The 26,729-nt window shown below is 36.0% G+C and overlaps 1 protein-coding gene across 4 annotated transcripts; it reads right to left on the bottom strand.

Annotated features, from left to right (window-relative positions):
- Positions 1-1,382: 1,382 nt before the first annotated feature.
- Positions 1,383-22,963, bottom strand: NRG4 (neuregulin 4). Of its 4 annotated transcripts, none has more exons than XM_026855922.1 (6): positions 22,356-22,963; positions 21,274-21,339; positions 17,621-17,721; positions 17,171-17,264; positions 4,728-4,807; positions 1,383-4,630 (listed from the first exon to the last, which is right to left on the bottom strand). In XM_026855922.1, the coding sequence occupies exon 6, from the start codon at positions 3,904-3,906 to the stop codon at positions 2,143-2,145; it is 1,764 nt and encodes a 587-aa protein (XP_026711723.1). In that variant the 5' UTR covers positions 3,907-4,630; positions 4,728-4,807; positions 17,171-17,264; positions 17,621-17,721; positions 21,274-21,339; positions 22,356-22,963; the 3' UTR covers positions 1,383-2,142. The 4 variants fall into 4 exon arrangements, with proteins under 4 accessions (XP_026711723.1, XP_026711726.1, XP_026711724.1 ...); XM_026855925.1 differs by lacking the exon at positions 17,621-17,721 and adding an exon at positions 9,255-9,404 and having other exon boundaries at positions 22,356-22,554; XM_026855923.1 differs by lacking the exons at positions 21,274-21,339; positions 22,356-22,963 and adding an exon at positions 18,305-19,055.
- Between the last annotated feature and the right edge of the window lie 3,766 nt (positions 22,964-26,729).

The raw sequence follows: 26,729 nt of genomic DNA, 5'->3' as shown, positions 1-26,729 counted from the left end.
CAAATTACAAAGCCCTATTAAAATATGCCACCAGTGAATGCTCAGTTATATTTTTACAGCCCATCATTTGCCTGTACAGAAGTTGTAGTCAAAATATCATTACTTTACATGGAGATGATAATTTGAAAACAGTCTCTTTTAATGTACACTGGAAAGAACGTTTAAATGTTACACAAACTGACACAGAGGTGAATTTAGAAGTGTTAAAAATTGGCAGTAGTTTTAATTTGGGGGATGAAAACAGCAATGTCTCCTTATTTCAGGTTCTACAGCTGCAGGTTCTGTTTACACACCCTTAGGTAGCTATAGAAATAATTCCTGGTGAAAGGTTTTGTGGACTATCAGTCTCAAATGTGGAACTGAGTGGAAACCTGCCTATCAGTATTTCACAAAATTTGTATTTGGTACTTTGCTATCAAGAAATTGATCTCTCACATTACATACAGATTATGTTGAACAGGTTACAATCACAAGAAAAGCAAGAACGGACTATGGATAAACACAAGCAGATAATGTTACATACAATAATGAAAAAGGTTTTGTTGGTTTTTAAACATCTTTAGGCATTTTCGCCCAAAGTGCAGGAAATACTGCAGTGTTTTCTTGTCAGAAGCACTTTTTTCACTAATCTTAACCACAAAAAGAAAATAATTTATGTCTTGATTCTTTTGATTATTCCATATAATCTAAGATATAGGAATATTCCATCTCTTCATTTAAGTATATAAATGTCAACAAAAGGCATTATAAGTGGGAGCTACAGTGAACATAGGCATCCTGGTAATCTAAATAACATTGCCAGAGAATCATAACACAATTTAGTTCTATTTTTTTTCCCAAACTTATATGGATATATCTTCATTAATATCCCTGGGTTTGAATATGGTCATAGTACAAGTGAAAACTCTTATCCAAACTAATCCACAGTCGTCTTAGTTTTTACTGGAACTAGCTTGATGTCTGTTAAATCTGAAAGGGTGCTAGATACCAGTGGAACACAATGGAGGGGGCAGGGTTGGTTTGGTTTTTAATGTAGAAGAGTCGGGTGTCCCATGTTAAATCCATAGCCACCTTTGGCTAAAGCTCTCCCTCTCCCTGGGCAGGCCCTTCTAGGGACCTGTCTCCTGATACAGAATTTGCTGGACATGTAACAGGATTTTGTAGCGTTTCAGGTAAGCTCACTGCTTTCCCTTTCTTCCTGGCCTCTGGTCAGTTCAGTAGCTCCTAGCTGGAACACTCACAACAGAAAGCAATGGCACAGACACCATTTCTTTTGTGATAAGTTCTCTCCCCCGTTTCTTCTTTCCATTTTAAAATAACTGAGTCATACTATTGGAACCCCTCTATTGTTCTTCAAAAATGTAAGGCCAGGAGGAAAATACTTTTTTTAGTGCAGTAAATTGTGAAGGGGTCACACTACATTGAAGGTACCTTTAAAGTGGCAGGTGCTACCAAATGGACCTCCCATTGGTCAGCCCCCTTAATAGCTAACAATATAAATCAAAAGGCTGTGCAGCCCAGAGAAATCTTGTTTTCTTTGAACAACCATTTCTCATTCTCCTTTCATTGTACATTGCCCCAGTGCTTGTTTGGGCTACTAATGAAAAAAAAATATATATGCTTAGTAACATATAAGCAACCTCTTACTTAGGTCTATAAAGAGATTTTCTGCTAATGGCTGGCATTTCATTCTGCAAGTGAGCAAAAGGGTTTTGCAACACATTATGAAGATACCTTTACTAAAAGATTCTGGAAGGAAAACATGATCCTCATTTAAAAGAATTTTTGCAATAACGCTATAATAAATTGTTGTGTAATCATATTAGTGGAGGTTCCTAGGAAATTAGTTTATTCTGATTTTCTTTCCTCTATAACCTTTCAGCTGGTGGAGGGGTAATTTGAAAGACATTAGATCTTACGTTTCATGAAAGCAGGAGTCAAGTAGAGAAGAGAGACCTTACTACTCATCCCTCTGTATACATGGAACTCTTCTTTAGACTCCTGTGACTCCAACCACAAGATGTGATCCATTGGAACCAGTGTTTCGTTAGCTTTATTGCTTACAGGACTACTTGGATAATTTTGTAAGCAAGCATTGCTACGGAGTGCTGTATTGTTATATTAAATTATATGTAATGTTGGCTACCCCGTACTTTCTGTGGCATTTGACCACCTTAAAATGAATTTGTAGCCTGATCTCACTTTGACCTGAACATCATATTCACAAAGCTTGTGAACTGAAATAATTAATTTTAGCAGCTGAAATGTTCTCAGATGCAATGGGTTTGAAGCAGTCTGACTCACTAATAGGATTTCCTTCAAAGATAACATTGTTTTATAAATCAACTCGTTTGCATTTAAACATGATTTTGGTTTATTCATCCTCACATTTCGTACACACTGTTTCCCGAATAATGCTAACAGTGAATAACTATTCCATGTCTGTCTAGAAAGCTGAGAAGGTTCTAAGAAGAGTACAACTTCAGTCCATTCATTTCTGACATCTTCCATTAATATTTCCTTGCTGAATTTCCATTTAAGATGACCACAAGCCATTTCCTTCTTCAATGGAAATAGTATACCAAACTTTAACATTATTAGGTCTGAATGTCTCATGATCAATAACACATGGAAATTATCTAACAGTAGTTGTCTCTGACTAATTTTCACTGAAGCTGTGCAAAGTACTTTAGGTAATACTGATTCTAGTGTAGCTGTCAGTACTGCTACAAAGCTCCTAAACTCTGTATTTAACAGTGGAGTGTCCCTGTGTGATGAAAAATCACTTTGCTCTTTCTTAGCCTTTAAAACAATATTATCAGCTTCCTTCAGAGTATCTGCTAAAGGTTTGAAGTCCAGAAAATAACATGTAAGATCAGTTAATTTGGGGAGAAAGTGATCTTTTAGTGCTTTATATAACTTAATCTCTGGATCAGGTCCTCTACTTGATTTGGTGCCATCAGATTCTCCCTTCAGATGCTGAGCTTTAACTTGGACTTCTCTGACATGAGTCCTCAGAAGGTAATGTATTTTTCTGTTTTGTTTTCTAGTATCTATTACAATACAGTTTTCTCTTCTTACCTTATATGCTGTAACAGCATGTCTTTTCTTCTCTGTTTTCCTGTACTTTTGTCTATGCTGATATAAAATGCACACTATTTTTTCTGACACTACAGCATGTAGTAGACACCAGAGGAATAAAAGCCTATTCAACATTTTCTTTGCTCCTATATTTTTATACACCTCCAGATTGTTTATTACAGAGATAAGAAATCTGTGTTCTGCATTTCCTCTTTCAGTTCCTGAAGTTTTCTCAATTAATTTTCTCCTCAGTACAACCTTATAAATCCCATATAATGAGCTGCTAGGTAATGTGGCATTATGGAAACATATCTGATTTTTGCTGGTTTCAATCACCAGTGCTAGAAATGAGTTGAAAAGAGAATTGTTCAGTTCACATTTTCTATGCTTGAGTCTAATCAGACTGCCTCTTTGTGTTGTCAAGGCAGAAAGAGAGATGGACCATGTCATTTGGCCTCTCTTTGTCTGAGTAAGAGAATCCTGTAAGGAACCAGACAGTGATATATAATATATTGGTGTGATGAACAAATGGTTATGTGAATAAAACAAATAAATCTCTAGAGAGGGCAGCACTTGGCAGCACAAGACGCCTACCTGGATAAAATTTTGTGTCAAGAATGGACGTGATAAGTAAAATTCCTGACTTCTATTACCTGAAATGCCAACTGGAAAATTTAAGATAAGGTTTAAATCTCCCTCAGTAGTGAGATGCTCAGAAAAAAACAAGACAAAAATAAAACCACCAAAGAAGGTGTCTTGCTTAATATTAGGGATGTATACCAAACAAAGGGTAAATACTCTGCCTAGTAAACTTCTTTTAAACATTACCAATCTCTCTTACTAATATTTTCTTTTAATTTGAATTAAAATCTTGTGCCAGGAAGCTGGTCAATATGCTAGCAGTGGTACCTCATCCTCACATTGTCTTACTATTAATTAAAAAAGAAAAAAGGCAGTATTAGCTGGAGAAAGGTACTTTTTTTTCCCCATACATATGGTAAGTGTATCTGAAACAAGCCAAATTCTGGACATGTATCACAGGTACAAATTTTTAAACTATTGAATCAAGACAGTCCTCAACTCTGGGGCAATCCCGTGGAAAAGGATAATCCTGTCAAAAATTCATAGTATTACCTCATGCTAAAAACCCTGTGATTATCTCATATTCTCTGTACATTGAAAAAAAAAAAAAGTAATTCACATTTCCCATGCAGTAAAAAAATTCTCATGCTCCTACATCTGCATTGTTGAAAACAGTAACTTGTAATGAAAAATCGCACAAAATCCAAGCATAAATTATAGTGATTGTAGTGATTTCTGTATAATTTGATACACCTTTAAAAATACATAGAAACTCTAATAAGTGCAACTCTCTTTATGTCTTAGTTGCAGTCTTCTCCGACACATAAGTAAGCCTCCTATTTCAGTCTACTTTCTTCTCTCATCTTGCTTACCACATCATCCTCTACAACTATTGTATTCTTAGGGTTGCTCTGCATGTTGTTTTCTCACCATTCTTCCACTCTAATGCTTTACTCTATTATTATTTCTGAAAAATAAACAAAACACAAACACATGCTTTGAATTAAAACTTCCTCCCCTGTCTTCCTTATGGAGCCCAGTCATTTAACTTTAAATGTACTCACTGTTGCAGACATTGCTGCTTGTAGTTTCAACCAGGTTGGCACCACACTCTGAAGAGCTTGTCCTTGGAATAGAAGCTTTCCTGACCGTAAGAAACAAAAGACAGACAACAGGGAAGGGGAAAAGGGGAAAACAAACCACACACAGAATGAAAAAAGTTATCTGTGAAAAAGTTATCAGAAAAGAGAAAAATCAGTTGAATGATGCTTCCCCTGAAAAAAAGTGACACGGATTTTCTGCATTTACTTTCTAATTAACACTCAACATTTTTGAGAAGCCTGTATTTGAGGGAGAAGAACAGAGATCAGAGGCAGGAACAGCACTCAGAACTACATGGCTTCTCTCCTGAAGTTAATGTTTGTTTGATTTCTCAGGTCTTTATTTAAGCAATTAGTAGATATCACAAAATTTAAATTATCATTAACTCTGTTAGCATTTGGAAGTGAAATATCAATAATGTGATATTTTCCACACTTTCTTGAGGAACAGATCTTTTAAATAGAGCTGACCTCTTTCCCTTTCTTTTAATAGTAAATTAGGCATCTGCTCTCCGGAGAAGAGTTATGAGCTATTCTTCTTTCTGTCCAGTTTGTGTCCCGTGGTGATATAACTCCTCCACAAAATCTGTTGTCTTGGACAGCTTAAATGGCTTTATTCCTAGACCCTGTTGTTTTGGCTGGCTGAGTTCCTGTGCATCCTTATACACTTACCTTACAGGTAAATTGACATCTCAACATGGACTTATAAAAAAAGTATAGAAATCAACTGCAGATTTATTTGTTTTCCTTCAGGTTTTATCTGATCCTCTAAGATGTGTGCGTGGCATTCAGGCCTTTATTGTTTTTTAAATAAAAGCTGGCTTATGTGGAATCTATACTAATCAGCTAAATTTTTAATTCTTCTTCCAGTAACCCTTGTACAGTGTTTCTGAAGAAAGGCAGCCAGATGGACCTGTACTGATAGGTGAATTGCTTGTAGCAAAATAGGCAATTTGCTACCACACTAACAATGTAATGGCAAGGATTTTTGCATATGTTCCTGTTTTCCCTAGGTCAAAATGACAGGCTTTATCAGTACCATTTTTTGGCGGGGTGTGTGTGTGTTTGTTTCAAGATAGAGAGCGGCTGGATCTGGCTTTGCTTTACTTCCATGCACTCTGCTCTGCTAACATGTTTTGCAGTTCCTGGGCCTAAAGCTGCACAATCCAAGACAGTTTTTTCAGTGCTAAATAGCAAATAGCTCTCATGAAATAAGTCCTGATTTTAAAGATATATATATATATATGGATAAGTTTTACATTCACAATGTAAATATTTTACTGTCTTTGCTAAAGTACAATTCTTGGCATGATGCCGTATCTTCTAGTGAATCCCAATAGTTAGCAATAGTTTTATGTGCTGAGCTTTTACAGGAATGTAGCAAACAGAACTGAGCATGCTCTTTAAAGATCAGGATTCCTCCTTTGACAGAGAAGCGATGTTTATCACTTATGAAACAAGCTATTCCTGGAGAAAACTTGATAAAGTAAGAGGATGCTGATGTACTGAACTGGTTTTACACTATTTTTGGGTGTGGACAGTACTGGTTTTTATGGATTCCTACTACATGATATTAAATTGTTTTACAACTCATCCTTGAGGACACATAAAAGCATAGTCTTTTTTTGCAACAACATTCCCCATTATTTTTTCAGGAATTAAAGCTACTCACTTTACTCCCTAAATAATAATATATTATCAGCCTGAGCCTCACTAAGATAACTCACTACAGTAGCCTTTCCTTCAGCAGGTTCCAGCAACAGTGGGAGGTTTAACCCCAGCCTACTGTGCATCTTTTCCAGTTTTAAGTTGCTTTTGTTCATCACCAGTCCTTGACCACTTCTCCTTCTTACTTTCACTGTTACTTATAATTTAGTTTTATAAGCAAAGCAATTAAATCCTTTCTCTCCACCCTTGTATCCTGAATGGATTTATTTGTAGGAGCCTGAAATGCACTTGCACATGCCTGGTCCTGAAATCTGCCCCAAGCAGCCTGAAAGGAAGAAAACCTGGAAAGGAAGAGGGGGTACAAGTGATGACAGGGACAAGAAAATAGGGCACTGATTTCCTACATTCTAAAAGATTTGATGTATAATTTTAGGGATTTTTTTTCTGTATTCAAAATTGCAGTTAATAACTACTCTTCTGCATCCCTCCAGATTGCATTGCTGTTTATACTAAAACCACACTAGAATCCTCTGGTGAAAGAGCCACAGAAATGCTTACTACCACACAATGTGGGAGAAAAAACTGCTTTCTGCTTCTGGACCAAATGTATTTGTTTAATAAGGTGTAATAGTGAAAACTTGATAGCACAATATTTCTCTTAAAATTTGAAATTTAATAAGTCTTGTCAAGAGGACAAGTCGGGGATGATGCAAACTCTCAGCTAACCCTTACAAGCCCCTCCCTCTTCCAGAATGTTATGATACAAGTTGTAGATCAAATCTGGGAAAAAAAATATTAAAGACAGCTGCTTGCAATAATCCTTGTTTATGCAGCTGAAAAGAGGGGAGTAGATTAAAGTATCCACTTGAGACTCCTCTTATATGTTGGTCACTTCAGTCAAGAGATAAGGACTTTTAAATGTGAAGTGTTTCTTTTATAGATGAGTTCTCTAGCAGATGATTGTGCTACATCAGCCTCTGAAATGCAAAGGTACGACAAGACAATTTTTAGCCAGTTACATTCTTTAGTATAAAGAAGTTGATCATGATTTTATGAGATTTCCCAAGCTAGTCTGGTATGTAAGATAGGTTCAAGGGCAACTATGTTAAGACTGAGTTGCTGCCCTTGTTATCTTTCTAATAAAGATGCCCTACTACTTGTTCTGCCAGTTAGGTAAAGTTCAAGTAAATTCATTTCCTATATAGAAACAGAGTAGTTGAGGTTCATCTTCCAGCTGTCTAATAAAATATTTGCACAGACCTGTCACTGCTGTTGTTCTAAGCTTCTGTACTTTGCAATGCAGGACTCTGACCAGAGAACTCATTAGGTTGTGTCTCCAGCTTTTTCCTAATTTTACTGTATGCAAGGGGAAGGGGATCTTTTAACTGATTACTCTGAATTCTCTGTTCTCTGAAGACTTTTTTTTCTCTTCTCAGAAACAAGCTTTGCTTCTAAAGAAATACTCTCTGTACCTCTGTGAGACTTGAATGAATTTTTCTTTAGTTAGGTAAAGCTGTATTTCAATTCTAATAACTTCATAGTAATCTGCAAATGTTCTTTAGTGAACAACTGCTGTGACATTCCACTGCTAAAACAGGATTACTTTAGCTAAAATTACTAAGGTGGGGGGTATATTCTGCAAGGTTTTTTTTTTTTTATATAAAACTCTGTTTTAGCAAATACTCTCTATCTCTTCTAAATATATTCAGCTATGGGAAAAACTGGCATTCAGTGGGTTTCCATGACAGCAGCTGAGGTAAAACTAGACCAGCTATTCCAAAGGTCGCTCATTGAAAGGCACTGATCAGAGAGGTTGATTTGGCAATGCGATTATGGAGAGCAAAGAACAGAATTGCAAGAACCTTAGGGTATCATACCCAAGGAGAAATGCAGCATAGGAGAAGGAGGAAGAGGCTGCAAGTCTGTGATGGCTAAGAATTACAGGGGCTAGTCAGCTGACTCATAAAGGCATAAATACATATTAACAGTCTATAACAAAAGGAGCTCTTACAGAAAGTGCTATACTCTAAAAGCAAGAGGGGACATGGGAGGTTGACTTGCATACATAAATGCAGAGAGTAAGTTCGTTTGGGTTTGGTATAAATGTACTGATAAACTGTACTAATATATGTACAGCATCAAATAGTTGACTTAATCCCAGTAATTGCTTATGTGTTTTCATTTGAAGTCCTAATATGCCTAAAATGCTACTAAAACCAAACCTGCAGCACTTGCTGTCTAGCACTGACATTTTCATGATACTCAAACATGGATCATCCTGGATGAATGAGTTAGCCCTCTGATTTATTCTAGAAGTTGGTTAATTAACATCTACCTGGGATTATTCTTGAATTTGATTCTTTCCTTAGTTTTCCTTTTTAAACCAGGAGCTGCAAAGGAATTGGGAGCTACTGGCACCCATTGGTTTGGCTGCCAGTTCAATGCAGTGAACAGTTGATCCCTAAGCACTTTATTAATTTGCTTCTATTTCTCAATCTTTGGACAACACGGGTTGATTAATTTTTTAAAATGTTAGCACTAGCTCCAGGTAGACTGTACAATCTCTTAGAAATGGGTGTACTACATATATTTTTTACAAAGCAACTATAAGTAATAGCTTAGAAAAGACACTGAGAAAACTACAAGCCAGGAAGTAAAATAGTACAAGCAACAAGTTGAGCCATCCACATTAATTATGCTGAATAACCATACAAACCTTATGGATAATTCATTACATACTTTTACATTCAAATAATTAGTACATGATTACCAGAAGAAATTTCTACTTGATTAAATAGCTTCAGCACTCTGAAGCACTTTTACCTGCAAAGGAAGTAGAATACTCCAATTACAAGAACTCCTAGAAGAAGAAGTGAAGCCAAGAAAGCTGCAAACAGGTCACCTTTTGTTTGGGACTTGATGCTGGGCAGCAAAACTTCCTCACAACGGGCTCCTGTGTAATTCTCAATACACCTGGGAAACCAATTTTTATTCAGATTAGATGGTAACTTGTCATCTAATAAGAAAAGCACAAAGGCTCCTTTTGGTCTTAAGTGGGGAGAGAAGTTGTTATGACGTAATTCAAGCTTTATATTTGCTTCACAGCAAGTTTTCTTACGGAATTTCCACTCGCCTTGTATTTCTGGAACAAAGGGAATTGGGCATGTTGGGCATCAAGTTACATTCTGATCCATACTGCTTTAATATATTAAAACATATATTTCTTAATAGATGAAATGGATTAGCAATATACTTCACAATGGTGTACTCTGCAGTTAAATCTGCCTCCTCCACTGGCAGATTTAATGAATTAAATCCACCTCTTTAGTGTTAACTCGGTCATCCTACTGGTTCCCACAAAATAGTCATGATTTCTTTTTCCACTTTCATGTAACTTTCTAGCTTTCTTTATTGAAGAGATAGTACAGTCAGCTAAGTAGATCAAGGAAGCAGGAATTTATTGAGGCACACTAAAGCTTAAATTGCAAAAGTAGGTTATGCAGTGTAATAATTTGTGGCGAATGACCCTCTTGGAGAGATCTAAAGTCTTCTCTACTATGCTTATTTTATGTCCTGAGCTTCTGAAAACTTCTGAAGAAAGGATTAAAATATTAGAAATAAACAAAATTAATGGCTTAGTAATTCATATTGAGTCAAAAATAGGTTGAAGCTAAACTAATCTTCCTTTGTTCTATATTTTGCACTTATTCTGCTAAATTTTCTTAAGGAATTTATTGCATTACAGAAAATGGAAAGCACTTCATTCAATAACTACGTTCTGCATGTATCTTTTATGTATGTAAATTTGCTTCTCTATATTTGTATTACTAAAGATCTTGCTCCTTCTTGCTATTTCTGGCACTGAAGTCATAATAATCTGTGACATAAGCAATTTCAGGCTCCAGCTGAGAAAAATGGGCTGAACTCCGTAACATACTTGAAGTTCTCAACTGCCATTGGCAGCTGCAAGGTATAATTTCAGATGAGGGATAAGAAGGCGGAGTGGGGAGGAACTGCCAAAAAAGAAAGATGTCTAGCATATCTAAATAAGACAAATGGATCACTGTGAGCATACCAACATGCATGCTTGATGTGAGTCCCAGCACTGCTTTCTGTAGATTATGGACCACTATTTCAGTACTACTGGTCTAAACCACTGCACAAGGAATTACTACCATTTCTTTTAATTCTTTGCCTTTGGAAATAGAAGATTTAGAAACTAGAAAAATTATCATCATGTATTAAAGCTGTGCAACTGATCAAACAGCCACCATTTACTAGGGACAATATGAGACTTTTCAAAGTTACTATGTTTGACTGCTGGGAGAAGGAAGGGTAGGCAGACTGCTCTGATTGCTTGAGATAATGTTCCAGATATTTACTGTAAGTATAGTGGTATTTCAGTGGCCTATTTCTGAAATACTGTAGAATACTTTTAAGAATAGAAGTGTCATTTGAGTGGGGCATTGTTCTCTAGCAAGTGAAAGAGAAATGCTTTGGAGAGCTGAATAGAATAACAGGGATAGAAAATGGAATATAAAATTCATAGAAGTATTCTTGAATACCAATGAAAACCAGAAGGCTAAAATGATACAGGAAGAAAAAATAAATAGGGTTTGGCATCAAATTAAGGTTTGTGGAAAAGTTCTAGAGAATGAGTGTAAAGGGAGTAAGTCAGTAGCCTAAAGAGAAAAATGAAGCAGGAGGAAGAAAAAACAGTCCTTCTAGCTGAAGAGAACTGCACATAAAATTAGGTAAATGGCTTGGGTTAGAGAACTGTTGTGATACAGCAGAGTTGGCACGAACAGTGCGTGGAAGCCATATTTGTGTTCTGCGACAGACCATGGAAAAAAAATTGGGAATGTGATGACAGTGCAGCAAAAAGGTCACTGAGATTGTAGCCAATTTCTACTAAACAGGACCAGATGCTTCAAGTAGTCACAAGTCTTCAAGAGGGAAAGGAGCCAGAAGGCCTAAAAACTGTAAGGGGAAAACTAGCCAGTATGAATCCAAGGTTATAGCAAAGGGAAAAAGACCCACACTTAAAAGCACATACAAAATTTAAACATCCTGTATGTTGAACCTATTAACTCTTCCTGGATGTAACAAACCAAATTTTAGAATCATGTTTTCCGTGACTTGCCAGTTTGATAGTATCTGTTTAACTCTGTGCAATGGATTAGGGATTACAAAGCTGTCTGTGTACTTTCTCTAGGCTGACCTGTTGACACACTTGTTGAAAGTGATTCCATGCTATGTAGAAAATACTGTTGTATAACCTAAAAATGATGGAGGTGTTCATAGAAACAAGAAAATTGAGATGAGGTATCTCAATTTAAATTAAAAAAAAATATAGCTAATGTCACCCTAGCAACAGGCTCTGCTACAGTTAGGGCATTTCTAAAATCCAGATGTTAAGCTATTGGCTTGCACAAGCTTTTATCATTAATTTTTCATCAGTGCTGATGTACAAACAGGTGAAGGACTATTTTAAATACAGAAGCAACTGATGTTATAAGGCAACCAAGAGAGGGAAATGTTTCTACTCTAAGTCCTTTCCTAAAATTGGTGGGAAAGAAGCTAAGCAGACTTCAGTAATTAGCAGTGGAACTCAGATCTGCTTACCCTTTGCATTAGCAGAGCTCTAATAATTTCAGTGGAGTTACATACACAGTGACTGCAAGCAAGACAAAAAGGAGTCTCTAACAAGCATGCAGGCTATGAACATAATCCAGACTGATGGTATCTACATAGTGTCTCTAGAGGTAGTCAGTTTTGTGGAGACAGACCTTACACAGTCCTACACACATCCTTAAAAGTTAGTAGCAACTCGTAGTTTATCTTGTTTATAATGAATGCCTAAAAGTAGAGTACAAGTTAAGCATGATGCACTTGCAGTTGTTAATATGTAGGCAACTGTGCTTCTGCACTTGAATGAGTGCAGAAGACAGATAAGCCTGCTTCTAGGCTATAGTAAGAGGGAGTTGCTCTAAGTCTTGTGGTCATTAGGCCAGGTGTTGCTATTGCACATCATCTGCATGCTATTATCCTGCTGTCTCAGCATATGCCGTCTGTTGGCTTTAAATGGTTGCACTATGTAGCATTCCAAAGTTGATTTTTGAAATGCAAAAAAGGTCTTTCCTTCTCTAAGAAATTAGAATTTCTAGTTCAATCAGAGTTAAAGGACAACAGCCTTCAAATGTCTGAGGAAAAGCTGTGAGACTAGAAACTCCCATTTTCAGATAGCATCCAGATTTCAGCTTTCCTAGGTGCCTGCACAAGCATGCATACACGCCCACACCTCTTGTCAGATGAGATGAGCCAGCCTTAACTGTTGTATACAAACTTACTATAGGAGCTGTACTGGAGACAAAACCCTAACATGATGTATGTTAAGAAATACAAATAAAGAAATCCACAGAATCCTCCAACATAGGCTGTTAACCAAACCTACCCATATCAGCATCCACACAAGGTAGAAGGAAACAGACCGCATTGGATAAGATTTCAGGAGATGACCAGCAGGTCTGCAATTATATTGATCCTTTGTAATCTAATTTGTAACTAAAATATAAGCATAATACGCCTCCAGTAACACAAGGCATTACTGCTGTCCTGTTTGCAGATGCAGTTCATGAGACAGTGCAAGTCTGATTTAGGTAAGGTTTCTTTCTCTTCCAGACTCTGTGGGCATCATAAGCAAGTATCTGACAGACTTTAAAGATGGAAGTAGGATTTGAGTCAAATATGTACACAGACTCCCATTGTTTAGTAGTATACTGTAAGAGTCCTGACTTCAGTTTTCGTTTAGTCTTCCTTTAGGAAAAACCTGGGTGCTTCTTGGTATAAAAATTACTTGCATGTAATAAAAAGCAAGCTCTAAGCAGAAAAAGACAGCTGAAAAATTATCTGCTTGTCAATGCAATTCAGACAACATGGCTGATAGCTTCAAAATCACCATAATCTTCAGTCTCTAGCAGGCTCTCAAAAATTGTCCTAATCCATACACAAAGGCATCTAGTAAGTATGAAAAAGAATTTAAAGCCAAAGTGAATAAGCAATGGCAAAGTTAATTGGCAGCCCTAAGCAGCTTTTAAAAAAGTTTTGTGTTCAGAGGAGTTTCAAAACTGTTACTCTGAGCTGTATTCATATACATAGTAACATTCATGCTACTACCGCAAAGAAGTTGAAAGAATGGGTTATTTTCCCCTAGAACTCCCTTAGCTATGTGTTTATATGGCAAGCTTTACCATACCTTGCACTAATTCTCATCACTAATACTTATCAAGCATATAAAATAATGTTGCATGTCCCATTAAATCTTAATGGATTTTTGGGGGCTATATTTTTGGTTTGTATTTTAACTTTTGTTCCTGCCTTTCAAGCTAAAATCAGAATTGAAAAATACTAGTTGGCTGCTTTCTTTTCAGAACAGCCTTGAGTATGCCAAAGCATAGTTTTGAAGGCAGAGAAAGAAGACAAGCCCAGATGAGTGGGAAGCCCTTCACTAGTAACTTGCAGTGTGTATATTCTGAAGGCTTACAGCACAGCAAGTATTTCACTCGTGGGATGTTTGAAAAAGGTAATGAAAAGACCCATCTCAGATAAAGAGCCAGACAAAGATGGGGTACACACAAAGTGACAGAAGGAATTTGCACAGGATTTACTGGATTAGTATAGGAAAGGTGGAGGAGAGATTGGATTAGGGGTTGAAGCAAAGGAAGGGGAAAGTAGAGATATCCTTTAACCATACACTGGAGTTTCAGGGAGGAGATTTCCAAGGTCTGCCTCTGTCCCTTGCAGTACTTAGCCCGAATGCACTGCCCTCTGTAGAAAATGATCCCTTCCTCAAAAGGAGAGCATTCACTATTAATTTCTGTGTGCACTGCCCTCAGAAGCAGAGGAGCTGTGTTTGTGTGGTTGTATACCATCTGTATTTTGTCTGACATGAAGAAGACTCTCAGAAATCTGCCATGTGTAAGACAAAATGGAAGTACCAGAGCTTCCCCTCAGACAACAAAATCCTCACTTAATTCTGCACTGTGTTAATTAATGATTATGGGACAGCTGTGCTTCAGGTGCTGAGGCAAACAGCTTTCAGCCTCATAATACACCTGAGGCAGCTGCTTTTCCATCCTTCTACATTCTGCTGCATGTTTATTTAGTACATTTGAGCATTCCTGGGTTTGAAGCTCATCTTGTTTATGATGACAGGTGCGCCTTTTGCTGCTGAGAACAGTAACTCATTGTTAGGAAAGGAATGAGGGAAAATGGCAGCTGAGCAACTTCATGTTTTAACACACATTAGCTGTATTTAAAATGTGCTAATGTTGCACAGGGAAGGGAGGGAGTGTCAACTAATGTTTTGTTTCTATTAAATCTCTACCTTGCATATATACCCATTTCTGAATGGTAAAAATAACTGAAATTCCAAGAGTAAATAGTGGCTCTTAATTTGTTACCATGCTACAAAATACCTATTTGTAAAGAATTATGCAATTTTCCTAGTTACATTGTGAAATTACGTCTAATGATGTTGCATCAGGTACTCTACACTAACTTTGCACACTTTAGCACAACACTTGTGTAAATAAGTAGCATGTCAAGGCAAATGTGTTTTAAGGTATCTTTACAGTTTGTTCCTGCTCCATTTCCCCCTTTTAATCAATGTTGTGTAGTGACCATTCAGCCTTTGATTCTAAAACTGATTTTTCTGTTGGTGGGAGGTGATAATTTGAGAACACTTGGAAGATTTAGGTGGGATTTGGCAGAAACCTGCATCAAAGAAACTTTGCGCAACTGGGTGATGATGCCAGTCTTGAAGCACCAAATATTTTTCTGAATTCTGCTGAATAGTGATGCATTTTTTTCTGTTGTTTCTATTCGCATCACCGCTGATTACTAAGATATCTGTGTGTAAACAAAACCTTTCTCATCTATAATTAGCCTTCTCTGACTGATTAAGGAACATGCTTAGAATGAGGACATGCTTAAATAGAATGCTGCTATTTAAACCATATAACTTCATAATCAACCACTAGATACAGAAGAAAAATACTTGATAATTTAAATGCAATAAGATTGCCTACGTATAACAAAAATGCTCTTAAGATGTTACTTTTCTGCTTCAGCAGATTATAAAATCCTCTAGTACCTGAATTACAAATTACTTCATTTGGAGCCCTTTTAAAGTGGAAATTATCTACGCTGACTAGTTTGTGCTCCTGAAGAATGAATTGTTCTGAGTATTTGTTACTTTATATTTACAGTTATTGCATCAAATACACCTTCCTCATTACATAGTCTAGCAATAGTTGAGAGGGTGCTTTGAAATCGTGTAACTGATACTGTTTAGTCTCACCGTTCTTTTTTCATTGAAGTATTTTAATATCAGTAATATGGGATTCCTTCTAGAAGAAAAATGCATATTTCAACATGTTTTACTTTTGTGTGTGTAGTATTCATTTTACATTGCATAAGCTTGCAAGGTTTAGCAGTTAGAATAAATCATCATCATACAGCGCTTCTGAGCTTTATCCTCACTTACGGATCTGATTCATTGTATGACACTGGACAATATGCTTAATGACAGTGATATGCTGTCCATGTTTTACAGTGAGCATTTACCACAAAATTGCCTCTACTCTCTTCATCTACTAGATGAGTTTAAATGTTTAAATTGAACTGTCCCAAACAAAAGAAATAAATAAAGTTTAATTAGGCATCTTAGAAAATACTGTTTCCTTCTTCAACTGTTTCATCCAGTTATCATTAGTTATAGCTCAAGACTGAAGAGGGAGCAGAAGTTGCCACAGAATTTAAAAAAGGTAATGCCCTTAAGTGTATGTAATATGTGTCTGAATGCCTATTATTATGTTAAGTAAACCCTTTAAATTAACCGTAATGTATTTTGATGAACAATAACTCAGAATTAGTAAATGCAGAACTGTGATGAATTAGAATTTAATTTAGCATCTTCTCATGTCTTGGTAAATGAGAAAATTAAAGGATAGGGCGGTATTTATGCAGAAAACATCTCCATGCAAAAATAGGAATTGCTGCTTTTTCACTGTGCTTCATGGGCGTCAAAAAGAAGAATGATCCTATAAACAAATGGTGTAAGAAGTATCTATATTTGCTGCCTTGATGTTTCTTTATCAAGTGGTCTTTGGCTGTCATTGTAAAGTTTCCCTTTGAGTATTCAGTGAGATTCAGAGAACATAGTAAGTCTTGAATTACATTCTTTTTTTCCCCCTTAAAAGATTATATTCCATTTTCAGCCTCCTCATTTTGTTCTGGTCAGGCCATTTTGTTATGAGAATTTTTGCAATATAATTCATCTGGAAGAAAAACTGGAAATGTACTTTGTGTTTCTGAATGCCTTTCCTACAGTCTATATTCCAAGAGGCAAAGGGTATTTTGTTCCTTTCTGTATTGTAATGAGGGGAGGAAATATGGCTCTAAATATAGATATCATCCTGAATGCATACGTAACAGTACTGTTTCACCTGTCAAACAATTATACACCAAGTATAGCTGTTTATTTTTCTCATATTGTCATGTCTCTGCAAGCTAGATAAGTAATCTGAGCATGAATTACTGAATGAGGAACAGCCATAGGTAATAGGTACTTTCCTTTATATAACATTTTAACAGTAATTTCTTAAGGAAGCAAAATGGAGAAATAGTCTGTAGACAGCTACTGTCCAATACTTAAAACAAGCTTTAGTTTCACTGACCTGCAGAATGGACTGGATACAGTAGGAATCATATAACAAATCCCTCCATTTAGACAAAAAGATCCGTAAGTGGTGCCACAGAGTTCTTCATGATCTTAAAAACAGAACCAAAACAAACACATAGAAAAATAGACACATGTGTTTTTATCAGTAAAAGGGTATCTTAGGTATACTTCGGGGAGTGGCTTCCTTAAAAAAAAACCCACAACAATAACAAAAACCAAAACCCAAACCACCAAAACAAACCATCACACACAAACAAAACCACTCTATGAACAATAAGGTATTGGTGTTGCCTTCCAGGCCAGCAATGTACAGCACTATCTATCTTGCAGAATTGTTTCATGTAGCAATATGCAAAAAGATCACAAATTTATCACCATATTGGACATGAAGCACCTAAATTATATGAATAAATGCAAAATTTCTCTTGCAGTGAGAGGAACTTACTTCATTTGCCTTTCGTGACCACAAACTGTACTGAGTACAGTGATTCACGTGGTGACCTATATGAAGTCTGGTTTGTCCTGTTCCAGTGGCTTAACTGGCTTCTGTGAGAGAATCGGAGTCAGTACAGGTAAACCCAGAACAGTGTCAAGTCTGGAGCAGGACATTCTAAGACTGCTCCAGGCTCTATTAAGAGCTGAATCATAGTGCAGTTGGACACCACCAGGTTTTCCCACCCCAATTCTTAACAACCAATAGAGGAGCTAGCCTATGAAGTGTCACTTACGTAGAAGACTGCCTGTTATAATGTCATTTCCACAGATCTCAAAAAGGGTAACTCAGTAGGCTTCTTACATGAATTGTTAGTGTGTTAAACACAAGTAGACATTCCAACAAAACCCCAAATATAGTATACTAATGTTGGCACTCATGGCAGCAGTTGTCCATTTTATGATTAAAAAGAATACCTAACTGTACCCTTTCACTCTTTTTGAAAGCAGTTTAAATTTGGAAATTGGACTGCATATATTTATGATACATTTAATGCATTGGTAACTCATTTTTATATTTTTATATGTATGCATATATATTTTTATAATTTCTTTAATCTTACGAAACCACACTATTTCAATCAAAAGAAAAATAGAGCAGTCTTCTGATATCACAAGCGTGAGAATCATGTGTTACCTCACACTTTAGGTGTTGTTTTTGTTGTTACTTCTCCCAGAAGTTCTGAAAATAAGAATTCTGCTGTCTCACTATTTATGTATAGAAGACATGTTCTATACAAAATATAGTGTTATTTAAGAGGAATCAAGATTTTAATTTTCTTGTTTGTCCTTCGGGAAAAAGAGCTAGGGGTCTCCTTTATTCCTGCAGAAAAAAGTGAGCAGTGTGGCCATAAGACATTCTACCCTAGAGGAAGCTTCTACAGCTTTGTATATAAAATAAACCTGTCTTTTCTAAGAGATGCAGAAAAGCTTAGCTACTTCTAACTCTGTGCAACAAAAAAAAATGTGCATCCTGTGATACTAGACCATCACTAGTAATTCCACTCTCCTGCCTTTTCATACATTCTTCCATTTCTATGACAATATATTGATGTAGAAGTGTGAGTAAAGGCCTTATATTATTTTAAGACAAAGTCAGTTATACCGCAGAGCTCAACAGGAATTCAGTGTCATGTTCATGTTATCAGAGTAGTAGCATCCAAATGGTAACTGGACCTTTATGCACGTGTGCAGATAAATTAGGGAGCTGGAGGAGGAGGGAGGTAAGTATGGAAAGATTGTTCATGTTTGACCTTGCTGCATTGGCTCAGGATGTGGCATAACAGAAATGTGTGTTCTGCCCTACCTTGTTATAAGTTAAATGGACATTTCTTTTAACTCAGAAGTGTTCTGTGCTTGACAATTAATTTACTGCAAGCTCACTATTAAAAGACTTAAAATTATTTTGCATAGGTAACAGTATAATTGCAATAGGAATGAAATGGTAACAGAAAAAAAAAACCAAGCTGGTTTTTAAATAAGAACTATAAATTATTATTTTTGTCTGTTCAAACACAACACTGGAACTTCTGTGACAGTGTAATTAAATTGAAGGCTACAACCTTCTTTAAATGAAGAGAGGGCATTGAATACATGAACAATGGATCAAGATATCTATACAATTGTAAGGATCAAGAGAAAAAAAGCAAAACTCAACTCTGACCTGCTGTCAAATTAAGCATCTTAGGGACTTAAATGTTGTTGGAAAAGGAGATGATAGAAGGTAGGCCCCACAGAAAAATCCCTTCAGACAGCTTGTGGAAAGCCTTCAAAGAAATTCTCATGAGAATTAATGAGAACTTGTTAACCTCCTTAAAATCATGCCTTATGGTTCTCGTTCTTCATCTTTATGCAGAAATAGGCCTGTCTCACATTGGCATAGTAGTAGAAGAAGAGGAAAACTAAATGCCTGAAGTCATTCAGGTCTCAGAACATTTGGGAGAATGATTCTCTCACTGTTATGGTGTGATCTGTGTATTAAGGACCAGCTCTGCAGCCCAACTAGACATTTTTGTTCTGGCAAAATACCTCAGGCACTCTGTCTTAGACCTATTAGAGAAAAGTGAGAGAGGTGGAGAGAGAGAACAAAAAGTACCTAGGAAGCCTTCGAAGCCTTTTTGATTGTAATTACAGACAATTTCTCTATAGGCTATTTCCTTCTAGTGCTAGACTTCTTTTCAGTGCTAAGGGAAAAATGGTAACCTTAATTTTACCAGTAATGAGATATTTGAAGAAACTTCTCTGTCCATGTAGATCAGGTGCCCCATTTTCCATCCAATTGTGCTTTTTATTTGTTCTATTTTATGTATTAATACTTTGCTACTACTCATTGGAAGTACCAGAGCAATACAGTATCAAGGAGATGACAGAATTAGGAAGGAGAATAAAAGACAATTCAGGATGCTCTAACACTAAAAACATGTTGGTAATTACTAGTAGTACTAGGGTTTGCTACAATACAGAAATATATATTATTGTACCTGATACCCATATACCACTTGTTACGAAATGCAGTAGTTTGGATCAAATTTGAAAGCTACACCTCTGTATAGACAGAGTAGTATGAAAGCAACAGTTTATCCCTTTATATTTATAGTGAGTGATGGGAAAGAGCATATCAGAAGGGGTTCAATACAAGCCAATACCCGATTACATTAGCATTGGTGAATGTGTTATGATTTTTCATGAGGGAAATCAATACATTATATTAATCTAAAAAATGCAAACTGTATGCTTTGAAAGTCAAATGTGTACTACATTCAGACTACCATAATCAAGATAGAAAAGTTTAACAAGTGATGCGATGATGGGCAATTAAAAAAAAATATTATCTTTTCAATTAATACAACTGTAGAAACTATCAACATATGTTCTACATTATATATATATACGTATTTTGAGAACATAGCACACAAAAGTCACTTCTAAAAGAAAGTCAGGTTCTGGTGGGAGCAGAAGTGAAGAGGAATGAAACAAGATTGTTCTTTGTAATGCTAGACGCTGAATTTTCAAAGCTGGCAGGGGTAATAGCAGCCTCTAAATGCACCGATTCTCAATTATTCTGTTTAAGGATATGCATGAAAACCTGTCCCTAAACTATCTTGTCTGTTTGCATTTAAACTTTTGTAGCCCTGTCCTATCTATTGAAAAGAAAAACAAATAAAGGCTCAACATCACCTTAACCCCCAAAGAACCGAGCCAGCCTTGATAATCCACATGTTGACTCGGCTGTCTTGCCTAATCCAGAGGATAAAATACTACAGACCGTCTAATCCTGACGTCTGCTAAAACAAAAAAAAGGGGGAGGAGTGGGAAATGTTGACAGAAGATAAAGGGGCTGATGCATGCTTCCTCACTTATAAGCAACTTTGGACTGTATGCTAATCAATCATGAACTGTGAAATATTAGGATTGGTCAAAGCAAACATCTCCTTAGGGAATTTGTACCACTGACTGGTGATCTCTAGTTTAGATGACTAGGAAGCGATGACAGCCATACAGAGCAGTTGTGACAATCCCAATGGCAGCTTGTTGAAATCAATGCAAATTTAATGAATTCTAATTATATACGAATACACATCCAAGTAAAGACTTGGAGGAAATTACCTGTTCGCATATTATTCCGACAACAATTTTAATTCTTGGTCAGAGGCTATTCTTCTAAAACAGCACCTAAAGACAAACATGTAAATTTAACATGGCATTTTTAATCCTAGCAATTTTTATTCCATGAAGAAATAGCTATTGGAATGCATCTTTCAGTGTTGCTGCTAAGACATTTGTTGCACTTGCACAGTTATATACTGTTATACTGAATGTGAGTTCCATTAATTCACAATTAATGGCAAACATTCTAGTCTACTGTCAAGTTCAGTGTACTCCTAAGGGCAGCCTACAGAGTAAAACCAAATTCACACTAAAGCACCTTTAAACAATAAATACTTCTTGCAAACTGCCATGCTTATTCAGAATAGTAATACCTGGATGCTTTGAGGCAATCTAAATTATTTTTTCTGGCTAGCTAATTAAATTGACATTTGTACCTTGAAAGACAGTGCATACAACTGAACCAGTCCTCAGGCCAGGTTAAGATTTTGGTGGTAGAATTCTTGCATTTCGCAAACAAGAACTTCCAATTTGTAATTTCTCAGAGAGAATGTGTGTGTTTCACTTGAGTGTTTCTCATGTTTGGAAGTTGGGTGAAATTAGTAATATAAGCAGTGAATTTAGCAGAACTCAGTAAGGTCAAGACTTATACAGTTATTTTAAAAATAGGAATAGAAACTCTCTGTCTGGACAGAAACCAATCTTCACTTGACATTGCTGAAAGGAAACTTATTCTGTAGACATGCCAAGTCTATAACCATCTAACGTTGCTATACTGTTTTTCTCTTGTAAGGTACAGTCAAGGTTTACCTTACTAAATAGGTTACTGAACAAGCCCAACATGATAGATCTCATTTTTTACTGTTTGCTCTTTTTTTCTTAATTATACTTTAAAGTGTACATAGAGTAAATATTTAAGCAAACTGTCCTACATTGGAAGAAAGACTTTTTCCCATTAAATGATCAAATAAAATAAATTATCAACTTTACCAGAAATAATTGCCTATACTTCAGCTTTTAGTAATAGAAAGGCAACTTTCTGTAGAGGCCCATTTCAAAAGGTATAATGCGTTTGTACTTACTGTATAAGCAGAAAGTTCTGTTTTTCATGGGACCTCAAATGGCTTCTGTAGCTCTTTAAGTGTTCTGTCCATATAAGAAAATCTGAAATGGCAGTTCCCTGTGATACTGGGCTGTAACAGCAAGGTCCCCACCCAAAGGCTGTCCTCTTGGGCTGTCTCACAGATATGCAACTTTGCTTACTTTGTGTACACAACCAAGTACAATTAGCATAGCACGTGGCACAAAGAAATGAACCAACATGATTCACTTCTGAATTAAAATCCTGGTTTTAAAAGAAATAAATCATCCTAGAGATGGTTATTTTTAGTAGTCAAGATTTGGATTCTGTATGTGCTGTTAAAAAGGCTTCAAATTTACATAAAGTGTAATGGGAGTGAGGTTACAACAAAGACAAACATGCATACAGAGGCCAAGTAGAGAATAGGGTAACACCCCGTTTTGCTCACAGAATCACTTGCGTATTCTTCTAGGGTTACTGGTACTACAATTTACTGCTGAATTCAAAACATTCACCTAATGTAGTATAGATAAATTGCATCATAAAAATATAACTGCAGCAGTCAAAAATCTGATTTAAATTTGTATTTTATTGGAGCAAGCAGTCCTTTTTAATTTACTTCACCTTTTTTCAGAATGTTCCACAAAATTGTATAATATCCAATAGCTTTCATAACAGAAAATATAAATAGAATATATAACCTCAATTTCAGACTAGCTCCTTTACCAGATTTAATTAGGATATGGGTCCTCAAACAGACAAAATAACTTGATTTTGCTACTGCGAAAAGGAGACCTCGCATCTCCTTTCCTTCGTTGTATTGTCAGTATGCATCTCACTATCGCTCTGGCGCTGCTACTGGTGTAGGCTGAACTTTTTCAGGAGATGCTTAAATCCAACGATCTAGCAGAAAATTCCTTGGAGAAAGCTGACAGTTTTCTACTGCATCAGTGTGTTAAACAAATGTGCTATACACTTCATCAGCTGTTTGGACTAGGACTAATTGTTACATGCACTACAAATTGTTTATAAGCTGACTGCAGAGAACAAGACAGTTTGAAGAAGGCTATGGGGCTAGTAGTTTATTTTCAAACTTTGTTGCCTGCAGATTCAAGGAAACAGGGAGTGGCAAAGGAAAGGGGTGGAAATACTTCCTAAACAATCCAAGAGGATGTATATGTGTATGCATAATTCTGTTCCTTAATTTCTGATAAGTATCACAATTTGGGTCTAAAGATCACTTTCAAAAGAAATATTGCTGACAGCATTCACAGTTGTGGCTTTTTTTTTTTTTTTTTTTAAGACTGAAAAGTAAATCATTAGGTAGTCATGAATTTATAACTAAATGTTTTTCTCTGGGATGTTCGTTGCACACTGAACAAAAGTTGAAGTATGTATCAGTGTCCCAAAAAGAATGATTTGGATTTGGACTCTCTATCTCATTAGAAAAGTAGGCTGATATATTGTAAAGAAAATTAAATGCTATAGCAGAAATTGTTGCTAAACTTGATTCTAACTTGCTTATATTTATCTGTGAACTGAACTGGTACTAGAGACACAAAAGATCATTTGTGCATCTACCTAAAACTATCCAAACTCAATGTTTTCCTTTATGACACTGCTGTAGCCTGTGCTCACAGAAACTAAGAATCCAATTCTATGAATGCTCAAATGTTTTATCTTGCATGCATCTCAGGAGATCATGAAAGACTACTTTGTGTATCAAGTTAAGAATATTTTAATCTGAGATTTAAAATACAGCCTATTTTGCTCTGTGCCAGCTTGTTGAAAAAACTTCAGATCAGTTCAACCCTTTTCCCCACATCTCTGTCATCTAAACTGATATTAACAATACGTTGTTTGAAAGTACAGTTCACACATTAAAGTTAGGTCACCTGTGTATACTGATATATACTGATACATCAGTTTAACCTCTTCAATTACTTCAAAGTCCTGGGCATCTTTATTTCCATAGTCTGAATCAGTTCACAAGGGCTTCAGTTTAGGAAAGGATTTAAACCACATGTTTAGAGTTAACCACATCCTAAAACACTAAGTTAAAGCATGGTCAAGTACTTTGCTGAATGAAGCATGAGCTCTGTGTATGAATGCTGCAAATGTGATGGAAATACTATCTGCAGCAGAGAAACCACAGATTAAAGTGAGCCACACAAGAGAATTCATATACCCTTATGCTTCTTGGGCACTAAAACACCAGGGGAAAAAATACAGGTTTCTCTTTTTTGGGAACTCCTAGTGGATTTCTGGGCAAATTGAGCTCTTGGACACAAAACTGCAGTGGGTTCAGCTCTTTAGCAAAAATACATGGTAATATCTGGCCATACTGGAGGCTGGCTGGAACAAGTGTTTCCAACTCATTACATTTGTCTTTAAATGAACCTGTGTGCTTTACTCTTCATGTACTTAAATCAGAATCCTTATTGCCACTTATTTTTCTGTACTTTTAATGGCTAACTACTCTAAGCATGCATGAGATTCAGTATCCCCAGAAGATGATAACTGGAAGTCTTAATGAGCATCGGCAGATAAAAAGAGAGCACTGAATAATGATTTGGGGTTGGGTTTATGGCTCTTTGCTATTCAGACATTCTTAAAATTAATCTCTGTATAAACTCCCTCCCAAATTAAAGATTATTTCAGTCACATGGCTCTTCCAAATACACATTTTTTGTTCATTTAGATTAAATTGCACCTTACAGCTGTCTTCAAGAATGGGATTTTTTTAAATCCAAAAGAGGTAAAATCTCATTCTGCCCCAATACTGAGCTTAAATATTTGTGTCGTGAAAACACTGAAGGGAAAATATTTTAAAAATTGCAATATCTGCTTAGATGGCTAATTAAACATAAATTTCCTCCTGAGATGTGTCTTTGACATCTATCAAGCTGTTAGTAGTCTACACCTCTTATTTTCTCCAAGAGCCAGGAACTGTCCTGAAGTCTTGGTAAAAGGAGTCTGGTTATTTTCTTATCTAGTTGATAACTTCTAATACCCTTACCATATGAAGCTCATAACCGATTTTAGCTCAGAAAATCATCAGGCATCAGAAAAAAAACCCATCAAACTGCTTGAAACAAATGGAGATCTCAATAAGGAAGAATTCAAGATGAGATAATACAACAAATTTGCATAAGAACATGTGTAACTCTAATTTACACACCAAAAATTTAAGATGGGATAGCCACAATGTGAAGGAACTCTAACAAAAGACAGAAAGGAGAGCAGATGCCAAATAGTGCACTAGTCTCAACATGCTTGTGATTGACAGGTGAATTTTTTGAATACTGTTCAAAACTCCATTACAGTTTTCTGAAATGACAACAAATGACTGAGTCCTCTTGTCTTAGGCATACCTACAGGAAAAATTAGGTTTATATTTTAATTTTATTCACCGAAATATCTAGGATTAGTTCTATACTAAGCCAGCTGGTAAAACTGTTGTCATGATGTTGAAATCACAATTTAAAACATTACAGTAAATTTAAGGGAAAACTTTCCATTCCTAAAATTTCCTAAGTTATTGCAACCAACTGCAAATTCCCATCTGAAACCCCCAGTTCTACTGTACGAGATATTAATACAAAAGTTGGCAAAGCTACATTTCAGCTGAGGCTTCTGTCAAATGTAACTACTATAGTCATACTACATAGAGATTCCAGTCTCGAGCTTGTGGGTGCTTATGTGGGGGAATTAATAAATTTTAGAAGACACTTGCAGTAAAATAATCACTATCAAGATTGGAAAAAGAAACCCAACAATGCTATCCTTTCATTCTAGTAAGCTCATTTCTTCTATGACACTTTACTTCCAAATTTCATCCCTAAACTCTCTAAGAATTAATCAACTGAAACGTAATACAACTTAAAAGGTTCTCCCTGCGTGATTAATTTTATTCATATCTCAGTGGTAGATATAGTGTCCATCAGAATGTCAGCTCTCAAATGTCAGTAATCTCAGACTCAAAGATCAGAACTCAAAAAATCTGTATTACAAACTGGAATACAAGGAGTTGAGCACATGGGCATTTAATAAAATAGACCAATATCACTTAAATAATTTTTAAATACTAAAAAACATGTATCATAAACAGTTTAGATATTTATGATTACATGGTAGTCATCAAGAAGCTAATGTAACTGTCTTCATAAAACTGATTTTGATTTTTTTAAGCTAAATATTTATCCATGACAGCAATAGCTGCTGCCAGCGCCAGCTATTCCACAGCAGCTCAGCATTTGGGAAGAAACTGTTAAAACGTGAATTTCAATCTATTTTGTCCATTTAAAAAGATGTTTTTAACCTTGGTGGTTTGTTACTTCCTTTTTTTTTTTTTTTTTTTTTTTTTTCCCTTTTA

Source organism: Athene cunicularia, assembly GCF_003259725.1.
Source record: "Athene cunicularia isolate RWA chromosome 10 unlocalized genomic scaffold, athCun1 chr10_part1, whole genome shotgun sequence".
NCBI classification, from domain to species: domain Eukaryota; kingdom Metazoa; phylum Chordata; class Aves; order Strigiformes; family Strigidae; genus Athene; species Athene cunicularia.
Note: the sequence above shows the minus strand (reverse complement) of the source record. Positions and strands in the feature narration are given on the sequence as shown.